At 40.8% G+C, this 19,549-nt stretch overlaps 1 protein-coding gene across 6 annotated transcripts in view; it reads left to right on the top strand.

Annotated features, from left to right (window-relative positions):
• LARGE1 (LARGE xylosyl- and glucuronyltransferase 1) overlaps window positions 1-19,549 on the top strand; it is a 326,896-nt gene that overhangs the window by 168,653 nt on the left and 138,694 nt on the right. For 4 of the 6 annotated variants that reach the window (XM_074902384.1, XM_074902383.1, XM_074902385.1 and 1 more), the window contains one exon: window positions 3,581-3,704. In XM_074902384.1, coding sequence (XP_074758485.1) covers window positions 3,581-3,704 — 124 coding nt within the window. Of the gene's footprint in view, window positions 1-3,580; window positions 3,705-18,288; window positions 18,304-19,549 lie in introns of those variants that run through there. The other 2 variants (XM_074902387.1, XM_074902386.1) reach the window with 1 other exon arrangement.

Below are 19,549 nucleotides of genomic sequence, written 5' to 3'. Positions count from 1 at the left end.
GAGAAAGATTTCTCATCTTGAAGAGTCTCTTCTGTATCTTTTACAATGGATGTTGTTTGATCATTAAGTTTCTGAAATTCTTTCATGAACACTTACTGTAGAAGCAATCCATATCTTTTAGGCTTTGCATATTGCAGACACCAGAAGAGGTAAAAGATGTCATCTATTTGTATGATAGTATTTACCTTCAGAAGGTCTTCCAGGCTTGAGTCTGTGCTCTGCTGGCTTCTAGCACCATGCGAAACCTCACTTTTCACATAACTAAAATCTTGTCTGGAGTAAAATTTTCTCTGGGTGATGCACATTTAGTTGTAGATGTCAGCGGGTCACTATTCTGTTTAGGGGATATATTTTTTAAAGTCGTAATCTTCTGCTTTGCCTCTGACACGTACTTTCCTTCCATCTGAATCTTTACCATGAGGCTAACAACTTGAAAGAGATTTCTGTGTAGGAGTACAACTACTTCTTTTTTCTTTTTTCCCAGCAGGAGCTGAACTAAAGAAAATGTCACCCACTTGTTCCCATCTAAGTTTCATACACTCTGGGTCATTCAGATAAGTGTAAACTGCTACTGAACATCTGAGTGTCTTTGTACCAGATTTTTTCTTTTCAACTAGTGTTTTTCATCTCGAAATATTTTATATCAATTCCATTTAACTAAATGATGGTTTGAAAGATGTAGCTTTCTTCTTTTTAACTGATTTTTTACTCTTCTTATTTTACTTTGCAATATGTAGAAAAATGACCCTGAAAAAAATGAAAAGAAATTACTAAAGAACACCAGCTGGGAAAGAGTCCTACCAGATACCAGACTCAGACCCTGCTAATCAGAGGGACCTATATGGAATGTGTATGTTGACATTCAACATCTGTGTGCCTTGAGATACTGCATTGCCTGCACCCAAAGCCACTGGTGGTGTACTCTGTTTCTCTTGGCCTTTTTTCTGTTAATAAAATGTATTTCCTGATCACTGCTATTTCCCAATTTTTCTTGGCAAGGTGTTTTGTAACTGCAGAATCTGCATGAGCCAGGATCCTCTTCTTCTATCCTGCTGGGCTGGTGAAGCAGATATAATTGCTGTAATCTCTATAGCTTGGTAATGGAACATCAGCAGCTGGCAGCCTATGCCTTTCCCTCTCCCCTCCTCACTCCAGGGCAAGCTGGAGATTGAAAGACCTTTGTCTTTTTGGAAAGCATGTTGTGACTTAGTGTTTTGGATATTGTTAAATGCAGATCAGCTGTGGGTTTATTCCACCATTATGATTATCTCATATATAAGGCTTCTAACCAGCCCTTTTCTGCTTTTCCTGTAAGCACATTGTTTGATCCACAGTGCCTTTGAAGCCAATACAACAGCTTCACTGGCATCCTTGGGTATTGGTTTGGATCTTAGGTGCATTATTTCTAACACACAAAATCCAGCCATACATTGCTTCTCACAACAATCTCCTGTTCTTGCTGAGAGATGTGTTACGATACTGTCATAGTTTAACCCCACTCAGCAACTAAGCTCCACACAGCCGCTCACTCACTGCCCCCCCAGTGGTGTTGGGAAGAGAATAAAAGTGAGAAGACTCATGGGTTGAGATAAAGACAGTTTAGTAGGTAAAGCAAAAGCCATGCACTCAAGCAAAGCAAAACAAGGAATGCATTCACCACTTCCCATCGGCAGGCAGCTGTTCAGCCATCTCCAGGAAAGCAGAGCTCCATCACGTGTAACGGATACTTGGAAAGGCAAACCACTGTAACTTAACTCTGAATGTCCCCCCCTTCCTTCTTCTTCCCCCCAGCTTTATATGCTGACCATGATGTCATATGGTATGGAATAGCCCTCTGTTCAGTTGGCATCAGCTGTCCTGACTGTGTCCCCTCCCAAGTCTCCTCCCAGCCCTCACTGGTGGGGTGTTGGGAGAGACGGAAAAGGCCTTGACTCTGCCTAAGCACTACTCAGCAGTAACTAAAACATCCCTATGTTATCAACATGGTTTACAGCACAAATCCAAAACACAGCCCCATAATAGCTACCATGAAGAAAATTAACTCTCAGCTAAAGCCAGCAGAGATACTGTGAACCATTATATGTTTTGTTATGCTTTCTTGTAGACTTTATTCAGTGAGAAAGAATATTATTCATCAAAGCAAGAAGAGTAGCATTAAAGAAAAAGGCACATATTTTTTAATAATACCGAAAATGGAGAAAGAAATAATCTTCATCTTTTGGGTTAAGCCCAAAAGTGTGATGGAAGTACATTGGCCTGAACTAGCATAGACTTCCTCACTTCTTGTTCACACAATAGAATATAGTAGCACCAGTCATCTTCCACTTTAACCATCTGAAACTAAATGTTCCTCTTTTTAGATTAAAAGTATCAGTTAACAGGTACATCCATTTACCTTTATAAATTTCACAGAAATGAGACTCCACTATTCCACTTCAGGGATTGAAGAAAGTGTGAGCCAATGCTGAAATCTAAATGAACCATTTGTATTCTTAGTGGATTCTTCAAACTCTGTCCTTCTTTGCTGATGGGGAAAGTTGCTAAGCTAGGGATAAACATGGAAGACTACAAATCATGACTAACTTCCTCTGGCAGGTTTTCATACTTCTACCACAGAAGCTGAGTAAAGATCAGACTTTGTGGCTTGCTGTCCCTCAAAGACAGAGTCAAGGTTAAGGGATTTAAACATGGTATTTGTGATGTCCAAGTTCACATTACTGTAGAAAAATCCATGTTCTTTGTCAAACCTTGCCACTCTTGCTGATACTGGCTCCTCTCATCTTGTTTTAATGGTCAATGTTAGGTTAATGGTTGGACTAGGTGATCTTCAAGGTCTTTTCCAACCTAAATAATTTCGTAATTTTGTAAAGCTTTTCACTTAGGCCAAGTTCTATAACTACACAGGTGAACCCAAGTCTGGTGTTTTGAAGTAAGATACTTTCTTTCTTCCTGCTTTTCTTCAACCCTTCCTCCCTTCTAGGAACAAGGATGTGGAGAGATTTACAATCTCAATCCTATTCACTATGCCAGTAGCTAGAAAGCACTCACCTGAAACATCTAATTTTGGGTTCCCATAGGACAGCTGTTGATACCTCAAGTTTGATTTATAGAAAAGATGTGTGTAAACTCAGTGGTCCTAGAATTTGACCTCATTCAGGTGATTATTTTTCAACCTTCCCTTCCACCCCCACTTACCACAAAGATAAATTACCAGACAGACCTAGAAACTGAAAGCAGTCACTTGCACAGCTCAAGTCCCCAAAGGGGGATTAATTCAGCCTTCTTTTAAGGAGATGGTAGAAGGAACCACATTCTTTGCTGTTGTAAATCATCACGTTCCATTGAAAAGAAAGGAACTATTTACAACCACCCAAAACCTGATCCAGTATTTCTCTACTGTCACATTTATTCAAATTGTGAGTGTATCAGCAGGATACAGAGCAGGACTCCACCAAACATGCTGTATGCTTTACCTAGAGACCTTAGTCTTAGATAAAGCTTTGCAAGTTCTGATGTTGTCCTTTTACAATAGGAATTAGAAACCTTTGAACTAATGCATTTCTCTCCATTCTCATATCAGGCGAAACCCACTCCACTTCCACCTCATCGCAGATGCAATTGCCAAACAGATCCTGGAAACTCTGTTCCAGACATGGATGGTCCCTGCTGTGCGCATAGACTTCTATGATGCAGATGAGCTCAAGGTAAAGAAAGACAAATACAAATGTTACTCATACAATTCTGGTTTCATGTCATCCCTTTTATATTTATCTGTCTGGATTGGTGACTTGCTGGCTAAAATATTAAGCTAAAACTAATGCTAATCTACATGATTATAGCCCCGGTTACACTTAGCTAGAAGATACTAAATGGCTAAAATCAGTGCAGTTTCTCTGCTAATGGAATATGTTGTTTAGTAGCTTAGAATTTTACCTGCTATCAAGAGGATTCTGGCTGCCTGGGTTGAATTGCACCTGGTCACATTATATTTTGCTAAGGATACTGCTTTCTAGTAGCAATGGTGGAATCTTAAGTGTTGGGATTCAAGAGTACTTTCTGCGAGAGAATGGACATGTGAGCAATCCTGCGTGAGAGCAAGACTGATAAGAGCCTCAGCCTGAGCAAGAATGCAATAAGGATGTGACCCTGAATGAGGGGAGAGAAACTCGACGAGACAAACAACCCCCGGAAGGGGTTGGGACAGAAGAGGAAGTTACACAAGGCAGGAAGCCTGGCGAGGCGGATGTGGCACTTTTTATCCAATCATAAGAAGGTTTAAAGCATGGGCTAAGTTAACTGTCCAATCTTGAGGACTTGTACTGCATGTTACTCACGTGTGCGGGAGAACATTATAAAAGGGCTTTCTTAGTTGTAATAAACGGGCATTGCTTGATTACATTGGTCGTGTGCGTGCTCAGCTCTCCCACACTTAAGTATCTTGTTCAATAAGCCCAAGTCTGTTACTGGATACACTGAACTTCCCTTCATTCCCTAAGCATGGGTGTGTAACACTGTAAGTACATACAGTCTGGTGAGGTATCAATATTACATTTTGAAATGGCTACCTTTTTATCTGGATGCCCTTTCAAAAGGAATGAATATGAAGAAAGGAGAGTTCCAAGGGGAAAAAAATCACTTACTGAAAGCTTAAAGTAATTATCATTTCATAGTTACAAAGTTTAAATTAGATCATGGAGGCACATCATTGAGTTTGAGCTGCACAATTTTTAGCTGTGGGGGTAGAATGAAGTATTCAGATTTTAGCATTTGGAGTTGGTGGCAATAATTTGTATGACTTATCAGACTGTTCTGAACACCACCCTGAAACAAGTAAAAAACAAAATTTAGCAAATCGGTGTGCTAATTAAGGCGTAAATTCAAAGCACACCAAGTTGTAGAAATATGAGTACAAAAAGTTGTAGAAAGAGATGGAGAGGGGAAAAAATGATCCCTGAGAAAAATACTTTGTTTCTAGCTGGTTTTATTGGATTTTTGGTCTTGCTACATGAAGCCATAAGCTGATATTAACCTAATTAGCTAGAGATTTCCCTTCTGTTCTTTATAGCTTCATAGCAAGGAGGAGGTTTGTTCTTGTAAATCTGGTGCGTGTCTGTATTGCACGTGCTTTCCTGCAAATTGTAGGGTTTTACAGTGCTTAATTAGCCTCTCCACTGGGGAAGACAGATCTCTTAGTGTTTTCCTTCTGGTCATTTGGGTATGGTCCAATCTAGTTAAATAAATAATAACCAAGAGAGCTTACTTCAGTGATCCCCAGCTTGCTGATTTATAGGCAAAACACTGTGCAGATAGGAGGCTACAGAGCAAAGTCTTGTTTTGTCCCTCCCTCTTCATTCAGCTTTGATTTTTATATGGCTGGTGACCTAAAGCAGTACTGGTCTTGCATGTAACCTATAGGCGTTAGGTTGGGGACCACTTTCTTACTGGATGCAGGTATTGATACATAAATATATCTTTCCAGGTCTGCTACTCTTGATCAGAGCTCATCATACTGCATACCAAACAATTTCCCTTACTTCAGTAGCCAAAAATCACAGTATAAAGTAGTACTTAGCATAGATGAATGTGATGGACAATGCCAAAGGACAGCAAAAAGTTGTAAATGGAGGTTTAAAAAGCTAGGTATGATGCTGACTCATATCCAGATCATTCTGCAAGTTTTAGAAGACACAGGAGCTGTTTACAGACAGCTGTAGGAGCTCATCTCGTTTGTTTCCTACATAGCCTCTAGAGGAGATTTAATGATTGTTTTAAGTTCATGTATCTCACCTATATTCTTGGGAGCTATTTTATGCTGTCCAGTGGTAGGAAAATACAGAGCTGATGATGGAATGTTTACTAGAAAGTCTACCTTTCTCTGTAGTGATCTATGAATCCAGTGTTCCACTATATACTACATTTCAGTTTTAATGACCTTCCGTAGTTCTTTTTTTAAACCTGTAATCAATACCAATTGCTGACATTTAAAAGGGTTTAGATTGAACAATAACTTGAGAATTTTCTGCTCCGCTTTCATTCACCAATGTTTCATTGTTTTGGGACACATTTATACTGCTACAGAAAACATTTCATTTCATGTTTGTTTTCTGGGTGTTTTGGGTTTTTTTTTTGTTTTGTTTTTTTTTTTTCCCCTTTGGATATGTGTGAGCTTCCAGCCTCTTACTTCTAATGTAAGAGGCTGGCATGTTAGCTTAAGCCCTAAGTCCTTGGAAAAGTCCTGCTCCTGTTCCTGCTCCAGGAGTGGAAGGGACCACATAATGTTAGATCCTCTGTAAAAAGTATGGATGCTTTTTGGTTTTCAAGTAGCTATTTAGAATTCAGGCAACAGTTTCCACTGGAGTATTAATGTTTTAAAACACAGAATTTGGAGGCTAAAATATTTGACAATGTTTCTTAACACATCCTGCTGTTCTTAAAATATTTGCTGTTTAGCTTAGAGCAACCAGTGTCCTGAAATAAGATGTAGAAAATAAGGCTCTGCAGTAGGTGGTGTTTTCTCTCAGATTTTAGTGGAGAACTGGACATTTCGTTGAAAGAAAGGGAAGACAGTGTAGCGCTGATTATTCCAGAATTTCTGGTGCCAGCAAACCAACACATCTACTTTATCTGCTGCTGTGAATTAAGCATGTCAAATGTCCCTTTTAAAATTTAGAGAAGACTTATCAAGCAAGGTGACACAGCTGTTTCTGTTAATCCTGCACCCCAAAGAGCCTACGATTGTTCTCTCCCCAAAGGCAGGTGCTGCCAAACTAACACCAGCCTGCTGTGAAGAGGGGCGGAGCAAAGGAAAGGATGGTCAGGGAGAAGTCTTATCTTTGTTTGAGGTACATACAGAATCACAGAATCATCCAGGTTGGAAAGGACCCTGGAGATCTTCTAGTCCAACTGTTCGCCTAGCACAGTTCCCACCTACAGCATATCCTTAAACTCTAAATCGACCCTACTCTTGAACACCTCCAGGGATGGGGACTCCACCACCTCCCTGGGCAGCCCATTCCAACACCTAACAACCCGTTCTGTAAAGAAATGCTTCCTAATATCTAGTCTGAACTTTCCCTGGCGCAACTTGAGGCCATTCCCTCTTGTCCTGTCACTTACTACTAGGCTAAAGAGGCTCAAACCCAGCTCTCTGCAGCTTCCTTTCAGGTAGTTGTAGAGGGCGATGAGGTCTCCCCTCAGCCTCCTCTTCTCCAGACTAAACAATCCCAGTTCCATCAGCTGCTGAGGACATGTGTTCCAGACTCTTGGCCAGCTTTGTAGCCCTTCTCTGGACATGTTCGAGTAACTCTATGTCCTTTTTGTAGTGAGGGGCCCAAACCTGAACACAGGAATCAAGGTGCGGCCTCACCAGCGCCAAGTACAGGGGCAAGATCCCTTCCCTGTCCCTGCTGGCCACACTAATCCTGATACAAGCCAAAATGCCATTGGCCTTCTTGGCCACCTGGGCACACTGCTGGCTCATATTCAGCCGGCTGTCAATCAGCACCCCCAGGTCCCTCTCTGACTGGCACCTCTCCAGCCACTCCTCCGCAAGCCTGTAGCGCTGCTGGGGGTTGTTGTGGCCCAAGGGCAGCCACCAGCATTTGGCCTTATTGAAACTCCTGCAGTTGGCCTCAGCCCATGGCTCCAGCCTGTGCAGGTCTCTCTGCAGAGCCTCCCTACCCTCGAGCACATCAACACTCCCACCCAACTGGTTGTCATCTGCAAACTGACTGAGGGTGCACTTGATCCCCTTGTCCAGATCATCAATAAAGATGTTAAACAGGAGTGGCCCCAAAACCAAGCCCTGGGTGACACCACTCGTGACCGGCCGCCAACTGGATTTAACTTCATTTACCACAACTCTCTGGGCCCAGTCATCCAGACAGTTTTTAACCCCATGAAGTGTGCGATTGTCCAAACCTTGCACAGCCATTTTTGCCAGGAGAATGCTGTGGGAAATGGTGTCAAAAGCCTTGCTACAGTCAAGGTAAATTACATCCACAGCCTTTCCTTCATCCAATAAGCAGGTCACTCTGTCATAGAAGGAGATCAGTTTGTCAAGCAGGACCTGCCTTTCATAAACCCATGCTGACTGGGCCTGAGCATCTGGTTGTCCCTCATGTGTTGTATGATGGTGTTCAGGATGAGCTGCTCCATCAGCTTCCCGGGCACCGAAGTCAAGCTGACAGGCCTGTAATTTCCCAGATCATCCTTCCGACTCTTCTTATAGATGGGTGTCACATTGGCCAATTTCCAATCAGTCTGGACCTCCCCAGTCAGCCACGACTGCTGGTAAATGATGGAAAGTGGCCTGGCGAGCACCCCAGCCAGCTCCTTCAGCACTCTCAGGTGTATCCCCTCTGGTCCCATAGACCTGTGTATGTCTATTTGATGCAGCAGGTCACTGACTGTCTCCTGGATTGCAGGGGGGTCGTTCTCCCAGTCTCTGTATTCTGGGTGTGGAGGCTGGATTTCATCAATGCAACTAACCTTGTTATTAAAGACTGAGGCAAAGAAAGCATTAAGCACCTCAGCCTTCTCCTCATCACTTGTTACCATATTTCCTCCTGCATCTAGCAGGGGATGGAGACTCTCCCTGGACTTTCTTTCGCTACTGACATACTTATAGAAACTTTTCTTGTTATCCTTGATTTCAGAGGCCAAATTAATTTCCAGTTGGGCTTTAGCCCTTCTGATTTCCACCCTGCATATCCTCGCAGCCTCTCTGTAATCACTGTGTGTGGCTAGCTCCCTCTTCCAAAGGCTGTAACACTCTCCTTTTCTCCCTGAGTTGCAGCCAAAGTTCAGCCAGGGTGGTCTTCTCTGGTGTGGGCTTCTCTTAGAGCATGATAGGGGATGAAGCAGAAGAGGAGGAGACTTGGCTGTGGAGCTAAGCCAAGATAACAGCATTTCCAGGAAAAAGGTCAAACGTCATTGAGATGGGATCTTGCTCAATATATTTATTTTAAACAGCTAGTTTGATGATTTTGGCAGCCAGTTCTACTAAGACGCTTGTAACCTTCCTAGTATAATTTAGCCTGTCTCCTCATTGCCTTGCCAATAACTGCAAGAAAGATCTGGGCTTAAAAGCTCTCCCTCAACTTAGAAACTGTTCAGATTGTGAACTGCACTGCCAGTGCAACTCTCTCCCATTAACTAAACTTACTACATGCAGTTAGTAATCATCAATAAGCATCCTTGAAGTGTGAGCAGCTGGTAATGGTTGCAGTAATTGAGCCATGCCTTAGCCGAAGACTTCATTCTTGTTCTACTCAGTATGGCCCACACATAACTCTTCCTAATTTGTGTGGTTAGATATTACTGTGACTACAACTGGAAAGTTAGTAGTAATGGCAATGTAGATTCACTTTATATGATTACATGAGTCATGTTATTCAGCTTTGGTTCTAATGCAGTAAATGTAGCTATTACAGCAATGCTTTCCACAAAATAACTGGAAACTAAAAATTGTCGTCTTTCAACATTAAATAAAAGAAAAAAAAAACCATACCTGTGAAACATTGATCTAAAAGACCCATTACAGCTGTGGCTTGCAAATATCAGGCTGCAGGATATTGTGTTTTTTTCAGTTCAGTCTTACATGAAGAAACTCCAGTGCTAACTATTGAAGATGTGCAACACTAGCACTTAGCTTCTACACTTCATTATTCAACGTGGAATCTCATGTCAGTTCACTCACAAGTGATTAAACCCATTGTGATCTGCATTGGCCCAGAGCAGAAGGAGCAGCTGATAAAGCAGTACTGTATGTGTGATGTGTGGAATACAGACGACGTGCATTTGTTTTCCCAGATGTTGCCTGACAGACTGCTTACAACGTCAGGTGAACTGAGGGAAGCAGAAGGTAGAATGAAGAGTTGCCTGCTTTGCTGTTGTGTAAATCTTGACAGCCCAGATAAAGGTAGTCTCTTCATCACTGATAAAGCAGAAAAGCCATGTCCTTTAAATAGTTCAGCCCACAAATGTGCTACAATTGATCTGTGAACTTGAAGCTACAGATGGTGAATAGGTTTTTGCGATAGATGAGCATTTGACCTGAAAGTGAAATGTGAAAAGCTCCATGCTTTACTGCATGTATGGACAATATTCCAGCTTTTACTGTTCCCAGAAACAATAGACCACAAATCTCACTACCAGTGCTGCCTTAGGTGATTTCATATCAGAAATGTTGATGTTGTCTGCACACTCAGTCAAAAACAGTGGTATGATCCAGAGAGAAAAACAAAGCTGGGATAATGCGTGGCATAAATATCACCTAACTTTAGGCATTTACTTAAGCATAAGATGAGTAAGTCCTTGGCCACTTCCATCTGAACTTTGAAGACAGTTCACTAGCTCAGACTTTGACATTATTCCATCAGAAAGATGGGCAAGGGTTATGAGATTTAAGCAGAAAAATACAGTTTAATTCTTTAATTACAGTTAGAGTGTAGGTGGGTCTCAGGGCTATGCCTGTGTGCACTCCCAGTGAACTTAAGTTGCTAATTTCCGGAGTGGTCCAGGAACTCACAGGCTAGTTGCCAGTATAGATGAGATAAAGGGCTGATCTGAGACAGCAGGCAAAGTTGAAACTAGGTGATTGACTGAACTGCTGGCCATCTGCACAAGAAGTATGCTACAGATTGTTACAAGAGGTGTCCCAGTGGGAATTTCATACAATTCTTGAGATTTTCCAGGAAGTCCCTGCTGTACCTAGACCAATTTGTATGCTTAAATGTGTTGATTAACATCCTGGGTGGAGAATCTGGTTGTCCCAGAGATTCCCAGACAGTCCCTGCTGCAAATTTAATCAACTGTACAAGGGTAAGACAATCGATAGAAACAGTTCCTACATGTGCAGAAATGATTGATCATATAGGACAGTCTTTTGTACGTATTTGAGATAGTTAAGAAATGTTTTGTATGCAGGTTATGGTAATCCACAGTGATGCATGTCTTGCAGTGGTCATGTAGGGAGACAGGCCAGCTGGATTATAAAAATGGGACAGAGCTGGTTTTAGGGAGTCTCACTCAATCCAGCTAAGATGCCCTTGCAAGGACCCTTGCCATGGAGACTCCCTTCACCATCCAGACAGCAACCAAGTGTCCTGTTTGACAATTTGTATTGTCCATGCAAGGCAATATCCCAATGATGTTAGCTGCTCTGTTTGTAGGTGTCTGTGCAACAAATGATACCAAAAGCAAATCAAAGCTTTTCCAATGAATGATAGCATTGGTGGGGCTGTATGTATCATACATTGCCATGTACCAGTTTTGGAACCATGTTCAAGCAAATACTTCCAACAGAACTGCAGATACCACCTGCTGAACATGAGAGAAAAGGACTTGATTGACAATTGGGAAGATGTGAGATGATATTTGATGAACAGATTATTAGTTTAGTGTTAGTCACATCATCTGCAGAGGGTAACAACTGCAGCAGTGTTGATAGACAACAAAACTGGCCAACATTCTCCTGTGTTCCACCATCTTCCTGGTCAAGCAGTTCACTGGATGTTGCAGAAGCAGCCATCCATAACAATTTATTTTCACAGGACTAGTGACTGGATACTATCACAGATTATAATGGTTAGACTATATTTGCATTGCACTGCATGCAGATTATATATTGTTCAAGGGCAGTGTATCATTGTTTATCTGTTCACTGTATGCCTCAGAGGCATTTGGTTCACTGTATGCCTCAGAGGCAGACACATAAATTTATAAAGCAGATGTACGTTACTTTCCTACCTTTCTTTTCCACTTCATATGCAATATCTAATTGCGTAGTGCAATTCAGGATATGAAACACAGCATCTATTTAAGTTTATGTTCATTTACAGAGTGGCAGGTATTCCACTGAAGTGTTTCTACAGCGCCGTAGTTTTTGTCAAATACTGTCACATGTTATGGTGGGCTTGCAATGCTCATGCATTTCACCAGCCTTTAGTCTTTCTGTAAACTGGGCTGCTGTACACGAGTGAAATAATGGGCATAAACTGCTGTTTCTTCCTGCCCTTTCCCTTTCTCTTTTAAAGATTGATTAAAAATGCAAATTTAAGATTTTGAAAATGAAGTCTATGTTCAAAACATTGTACAGATTTTCATAACTTCCATGGCTTAGTTTTAGACCTGAATTTTCACATTATCATTGAGATTTTGTAATTTGCTAATGAACATATTGAATATTAGAGATGTGAAGTCTCGGGTGATAAAATATGCTTGTGTTTGTGACACAATGCTACCATGCTAAGCATAGGTTCTTTTATCCATGCTTTTCAGTACAGATGACTGGACATTAACAGACCAGGTTTTGTTAGCCAAGATATTTTCCTTTGGACTCCTATAGAGGAGTTGAGTATCCACCAAAAAACAGATAGCAATTCAAAATCCCTAGCACAGTGGAACCTTTGTGAAGTGGTCAGGATCTTATCCGTGCAGACTTAGTAGCCTAAGCATTATTTCCACTGCCCTATTGGTCCCTCCTCTGAACAAAAGAAGCCATGCAAAATTACAAATTATTATTAGATGTGTTTTCCAATATTACTCAGGCCTAGAATATGAAAACAGTAATTTTACGTAAAATCATACTGGGTCTTAAGTTTCTGCCTGCCGAAACACGCGGTGATGAAAGAAGTGCTGTGGATGTCAGTGAGGCTGGTCAGAAATTGATCATGAGAATGGGAGTCATGGTGCTGTTACTGATGTCCAGCACTTCCACTTCTGCTTAGTGACATCTAGCTCTCATGAGCAGCCTCACCTCTGAATTTGTGGAGGGAGGCAAGATACCAAAGGTGGAGTAGCTTTTTGAAGATTTTTGTGTAATTTCTCCTTGAATTTACAAATTTTGTCAGTTAATTTAAGACCTGGAACTGTAACAGTTCGGTATGCTGGGATGAAGGCCAGTGTGATGCAAGACGAGGCAGTATTTCCTGGGCCTCTTTGAAGTCTGCCCACTGTGTTACACTGTGCAGTGCCTCTGCTGCACAACTTGCTGTTCCAAAGGAAAACCTCATGCCTGGCTTTATACTTTCCTACTGTTGCTGGTGTTTTGGAAACATTGGAGTTCTCTGTTAATTTTATAACTTATCTCTAACTCTTCTGGCCTTCTCTGTAGCTCCACCTTTTTCTTGATTCTGGAGAAAAGCACTACAGTCACTATCTACTACATCCACCAGGAAGCCAGGGTAGTTGCTCTTTGTAATATACGTGAAGTGAGGAATAAGAAGCCAACTATCTTTCACTTACAACACCCACATTTGTATCATAGTATCTTACTGTGACATTTAAATAGCAAGGATTCCTGTTTGGCATTCAGCTTCTTAAACATCACTCTTATTGCAGCAATATGTGCTGCACCTTCAGAGAAGGCTATTTTAGCAGAGAATGAGAGAAAGATGAATAACTGCAGATGAAATTTTTCCAGAAATTATTCAATTTGACAAAAATTATCCAGTGTGCCCTGGAAAAAAAGAAGTGAAAAACACACTGCCTTGAACTGACTGCTGAAACTATTGTTTGTGCTATATATTGCTATTACAGCAACTGCTTTCTCAGAACTTTATTATCCATCAGTGAGAAATGAAAGCATTCTGCTGTTCTAAGCTTGGACATAGAGAAATTATTTAACACTTTGATCTCCATAAGAGGTATAGGTTGTATATCCTCCATATTTTCTGGGGAGAGTTAATGGGCATCCTGTGTTCTAGCACAATTTCTTTTCTTGGAACTAACAGATAAACAGCTGGGAAGACATGTAATGACTGTGGCTTTTCACTTGCTTCTAAGGACACCTGTCATAGGGCATTCGATTACTGATAGAAGAACAGAAGTGACTGTTTAAGGCATTCCTATTCAGGAATTCCTGTTCAGGACTGGTATTGATGTGAGCATCTTATTAAAAAGTTCCGTGAGCCTTGCTTTTAGATTTAGAAATAACTGACGTATATATATCTCCATGTCTGATTGATAAACTGAAAAATGATGGCATGCTGGAAGGACTCCAAGGATATCTTTAATTTACCACCAGGAAGCTGGAATTGTTAGAATTCATTTGTAAAGTACTTGGTATTGGCTTGTTTCTGAGAAACAACTGGAATCCAGGGAACTGTTGCGTGATCGTTCAGATGTGAGCTCCTTCCCACGGAGTGGTCCAGCAGGCAGTGTAGACAGAAAGTGTTCTGGAGGACTAGGGCTTAAATGGTCATTCTTTTGGTAAAAAAATATGTTCATCTTACCTTAGCATGCTTCTGTGTATGACACTTTCACAGCACTGGAAAGTAGAAGCCATGCTGTGCATCTGACTTAGCATGAGCACACAGTGAAGTGAAGTCGCTCTCTCACAGGTTCTCTGCTAATCCGAATCTACTGGGTAATTCAGGCTGATTAGGAGTTTGAGTACCTGCTTCAAAGGGGAGATATATAATAAGGTTATTAACTAGATGCCACTGATAGTACCTCTTTCTGAGTCAACTTGATATGAGAATATTTGAATTTCTAAATTGAGAAATTTTATTTCTGTTAGTGGAGATACCACTTTTCAGATCAAACTGACTTAATCCTGCAAAAGTTTCATCTTTTTCATTTTGAGGATAGGTAGTGTCTAGATCTCACCCTTTCAGAAACAAGTTGAAAACTCAGCAGTGTTTTGATCCCCTGATAATTTTCCCGCTGTTCCATTATTTCAGGTTTGATCCCTTTCACAGTCGAATGGCTTCCACAGTTTTTAGCTGATATAGTTGAAAGGCTTTATAAAATGGTTCCAGATGTATTGTTTTAATCAGCCATTTAGGATCTGTGTTCACCTGTGTGACTGCATTTTTATCCAGTGGTTCTTGGGGTGGAATTACAAGCTTACATGGAATTAGGTGCACGTGGGTGGCCTTAGCCCTCACAACAGAATTTATAAGAAGTGTAAGAGATACATGGACACTTCCCTTAAACACCACTGTTTTGCTGATTAAGGATACCAATTAAACCCAGACACCAGAGTGAAAAGAGTAGGCCTATTTTACTGGTGTTAACCAATGTAACAGTGTAATACAGAAAACATGCAGTGAGAAAAAGCAGAATAGTGCACTTAAAGCAGCAAACAGGAAAATACAGGGTAATGCATTAAATCATTACTACACAAGAGAGAAAGAATGGAGATTAAGAAAAATACATCACCACTTGCATATATTATCATCACCCAGACCCGCAGTCACTGGGGAGCCCCGGTTACAGCGAGGATTTGGAGAGCCTGTCCGGACAAGTGGGAAATCCTACGCGGTGCGTCCACCCATAGGTGAGGCTGCCAAAGTCGCTGCAAACGGGCCCAGCCTTATATACCAGAGATGGACAAGCCAGAATAGCTGGCACCTTTGTTTTGAGCGGAAAATTCATGGTTTCATTCACCTGTTGGATTCCACCCAAAGCCTGGCCAGGGCTCAGGGGAGGAAACCCATGGAGTTTTTAACAAGGCCAAATACTTGGGTTCTCAGCCTTGAACAAGGCTAAACAAGGGAAGCTGGATACATTCTCTCCTCACTACTGATTATATTTTGTCTAAGCTGCATCTTTCACTAGCGAGTTTACATACTTCGTTAATGATTACAGACTAAGTTAGTAGCTTTGGCTTGGGGCCTGTTGTTCAGGCTTCAGTATTTCAAAGCTTTAGCACTTTTTACGTCAGCATAAGTGCATTGTTATAACTTAGTACAATACCTACTAGCACAATGGTTTTCAGTTATAAAACATACAGGATTCATCTATAGGACAACTCTGGCTTGGGCCAGTTGTCCAAGCCTCAGCACTTCACCCAGTCATGCAAATTCATTCTTATCTGAAGTATTTGATGAGTGTTCAACCAGGACCTAGGCAAGGAGCTAGAATGGTGTCATGAACATCAAGTTCAGTATTTCTAACATTGGAGGAGCCCAGCTTCCCCAAGAATGTATTTATTTTCTTCAGATTGTTTCTCTAGTTAGTGTTTGAGAGACATCTTACCTCTTTCTACCAAGAGATACTTCCCCCCCTCCCACCCTGTTGCATTCAGTGCTTCTTATACTAGGTCATTGTTGGCATTGCTTGTTCATTATTGTAATACTTTTATCCTTTTTATCCCAGATTATTTCTGGGGCTTTTTAGCCCCCAGGAGTTTTGATCTATTATAATACTTACCATTGGAGAAAAGAACACTGCTTCGTGTAATTTTTGTTCTCTTGAAGCGATAATTGCAATGTAAGAAGTTCTCACTCACCTGGCCACCAACCCTGCAGGACGAAAGATGATTTGTTTTCCTGCAAATTCTTTGGTTTTGCTGAAAATAAGAGAACTAGTAGTTCTTTATGGGATATGGCATTTGTTCCACCAGCTGGATGTATGTTCTATCCACTAATGGCCTCTTTCTTGGTGCAGTGTTTTCAGCTGTCGAAGTCTCACCATTCTTGCTCTGAAAGTAGAAATAGTAAAAGTTTAGTTGTAGAGAGTTTACTGGTGAGATGCTGGATAGTAACTAGTGTTTTCCTTCTGAACAGAAGAATGAGTCGTTTTTCTCATATATTTTTTCTATGTTTTGACTTCATATTACGATGTCAGAAGTCTGGTGGAAGCTGCATTCCCACATCCTTTCCACAAATGACCATCTTCTGCAGCTTTGGCTGTTGCATTGGAACTGCCTTCTGGTTTGTATTGGATACAAACAGGACAAGATCTTTCAGTCTGAAAAGGATGACCCAATATTTCTGGGTTTTGGATGGGGATTTTTTTGCACATGATAACATATATTTCAGACCTGCAGTCTCCTTCCAAGCATTACTTGCTTAATAACAGTCACTGTAACTGTTCTGCTACTTTTTTTTCAACATCTTCTAAAAAAGGACTCTTGCTCAAAATCCAGTAGGGAAAAAAAATCCCACTTCAGATACATTTTTGGCACTGAGCTGAAATGATGTTGTCTATCCCAACATAACATGTATTTATGCAGGAGATGGTGTTGCTTTTTATTCTAGAAAGTGTGTCTTGATGACACTTGTTTAATATCCTGACATTGTGCAAAGTACAGATTGGATGCCCCTGGACTTTGACCCCAAGAGCTGCATGGAAATTTGCCAGAATATATAATGGCTGCAGCTAATGTGCATGTATTTACATAGTTACTAAAATTAAAAAGCTGGCAATGATAATATTTTCATGGATTTGTGTCTCCTCTGATGCATTAGTACAAAGAGCTTGTGGATTGAGTTCACTAGTAATTAAAGTGTGCAATTGATCTTTCTTATCTTTCCATACAGGTGAAGTGAGAAGGGCAACTGTGAGTTGCTTTTGACCACTGGCAAATTCAAGCCAGATCTACCTGTCAGTCAGCTTTTAGCAGAAAGCTCTGGCTTCCTGATGTTTTGTCTGTTCCAGCTTGTGTGTTTCTTTTGACTCATTCACTGACAGGAAGGAAAAAACTCACAAAACCAAAAAGGCTTTATCTTACCTACTAGGGAAGACTTGCACTTTTCCCTCTGCTGGAGAGGTAGGACTGGGAGGCTGGAGTTTGGTTTATTCTCACTGACCTCTTAGGATGCTCTGACTCTTCTAGGTCCCCCACCTTTGACTGCTGCATTGAAAACAAAGGCCCCAAAGGAACGCAAAACAGCACTAACTGAGGCTGGCCAGACTTTTCTATTCTGCAATCTCATCTTGCACAAATGAATAGAGCAAAACAAAGAGGGTGTTCAGCATTTTGGAGATAGCAAGAAGCAGTAGAGAAAATTAAGAATGTCTCAGAATAAAGAAAAGGTCTCAGAGACTAATGGAAGCTGGCTGTTTGAGTTTGATGGGGCTATGCAAGGAGGGAGGACTGGAAATGTTGTGGAGGAAGGTCAACCAAAGACCTAAGGGGAGGTAGATAATCTTCAAAGATCCCAGGCAGTGAATTACCTTTTGGTCATTTCTTTTCTGAAGAAGCTGTATGTCTTGAATGTCTTGTTACTTAAATGGCAGAGACAAAAAACCCAATCCATTTCACTTTTATATAACAGTCTGCAGTTTCATCTGTATAAAGCATGTTGGTTCCAAACACAGAGCTTAACTCTTGGCACTCTCAGTTAATTTTGTTGTTAAGGAAGTTGTTCTGAAGAACCATTCTTAAATCAGGTTTTTCCCACTTGTCTGCCCTTTATGTATATCTGTGTATTGCTGAGAGATTTGGAAAGAACAGGGAAAATAAAAGAAAAACAAGTGTCAGTATCAGTCAGACTGTGTTACAGACTTTGCTATAGAAATGAGAATTAATTTGCGGTTTTTCTCCTTTGTTGTATGCTGATTTGGGAGGTTTTGTTTGTTCTGCCTGTTTAATATCTAATCATCCTTTCCAGCTGTGGCTTGCTCCATGGTTTCTGCATTTGCTCTACATTATCCAGAACCCGGAGGTTCAGATAATCATCCATTTCTATCTCAACCTTTTTGCTCACCACTATTTGTATCCAGACTTGTTGCATGTAGTGTGAAAGATATCATCTGTTCATAAAGCAAGAGATAAGGCAGAATTCTATTAAAGTCACCAGTGCTTCTATGATGAGTAAGAACAACAGAAGTAAAGGCCAGCAGAAATAGAAAAACAATTTTAGCAAAAATGTATAAATTCCCATCTCCTTACAGTTGTTTCTCAGTATGAATTATTATTATTTCTTTAAATACTCAGGCATGAGAAATTCTGAATCTAGAAAAGTTACCCAGCTTTGTTGGATTCGTGGTTTCCATGACAACCATTCATATAAATAGTAAGGACCTCTTATGGGAAGGAATATCGGTATAATCGAAACCTGTGAATCACCCAGGAAAAAATTAAATTCAAGGCTGAAGTTACAAGTTATCCAGCAAACATTAACAGTAGAGTTTGTTTTTGTTTAAATAAGGCTCTTCTGTTAATATTTGCTGGATATCTGACAAGGGTGGAGCAAACAAGGTAGTGATTTTCCAAAGCTGAGATGCAAGGAAATTCCTTTTGGCATTCCTCCTGAGGAAGCTATTACAGGTGACAGTCACCTTCATCCTCCCAGGCTCTTCAGTCACTTGGAATTGGTCTCTCTTGCTCATTTTTGATTATTTTTTTTTATTATTATTATTATCTGTAGAAAAGAAATACAGTGTGCTAAAGACAGGCATGAATGTTATGCCTATTTGAACATTAACTTGCTATTCCCCTCCTTTCTCAATGATTCAGTTAATCCAATCTCAGCAACAAGATGTTAATATTGCTCTCCTGGAAGCAAGGGAGTGAGAAAGAGTATCAGCTAGATGTCCCTGCAAAGAGTTTAGATATTGTGAGTTATTATCAATGTGAAAACACAGAACCATAGAATGCCAGATGGAAAGAGACTTCAAGGATCATCTGGCCCAACCTTTCTTGGCAAAAGCACAGCCTAGACAATATGGCCCAGCACCCTGTCCAACTGAATCTTAAGTATTCAATGTTGGGGAATCCACCAGTTCCCTGGGGAGATTATTCCAATGGCTGATTGTTCTTATTGTGAAAAATTTTCCTCTTGCATCCAATCAGAATCTCCCCAGGCATAAC

This window comes from Athene noctua, chromosome 3 (genome assembly GCF_965140245.1).
Source record: "Athene noctua chromosome 3, bAthNoc1.hap1.1, whole genome shotgun sequence".
NCBI classification, from domain to species: Eukaryota; Metazoa; Chordata; class Aves; order Strigiformes; family Strigidae; genus Athene; species Athene noctua.
This window is presented reverse-complemented; position numbering and strand designations above follow the sequence as displayed.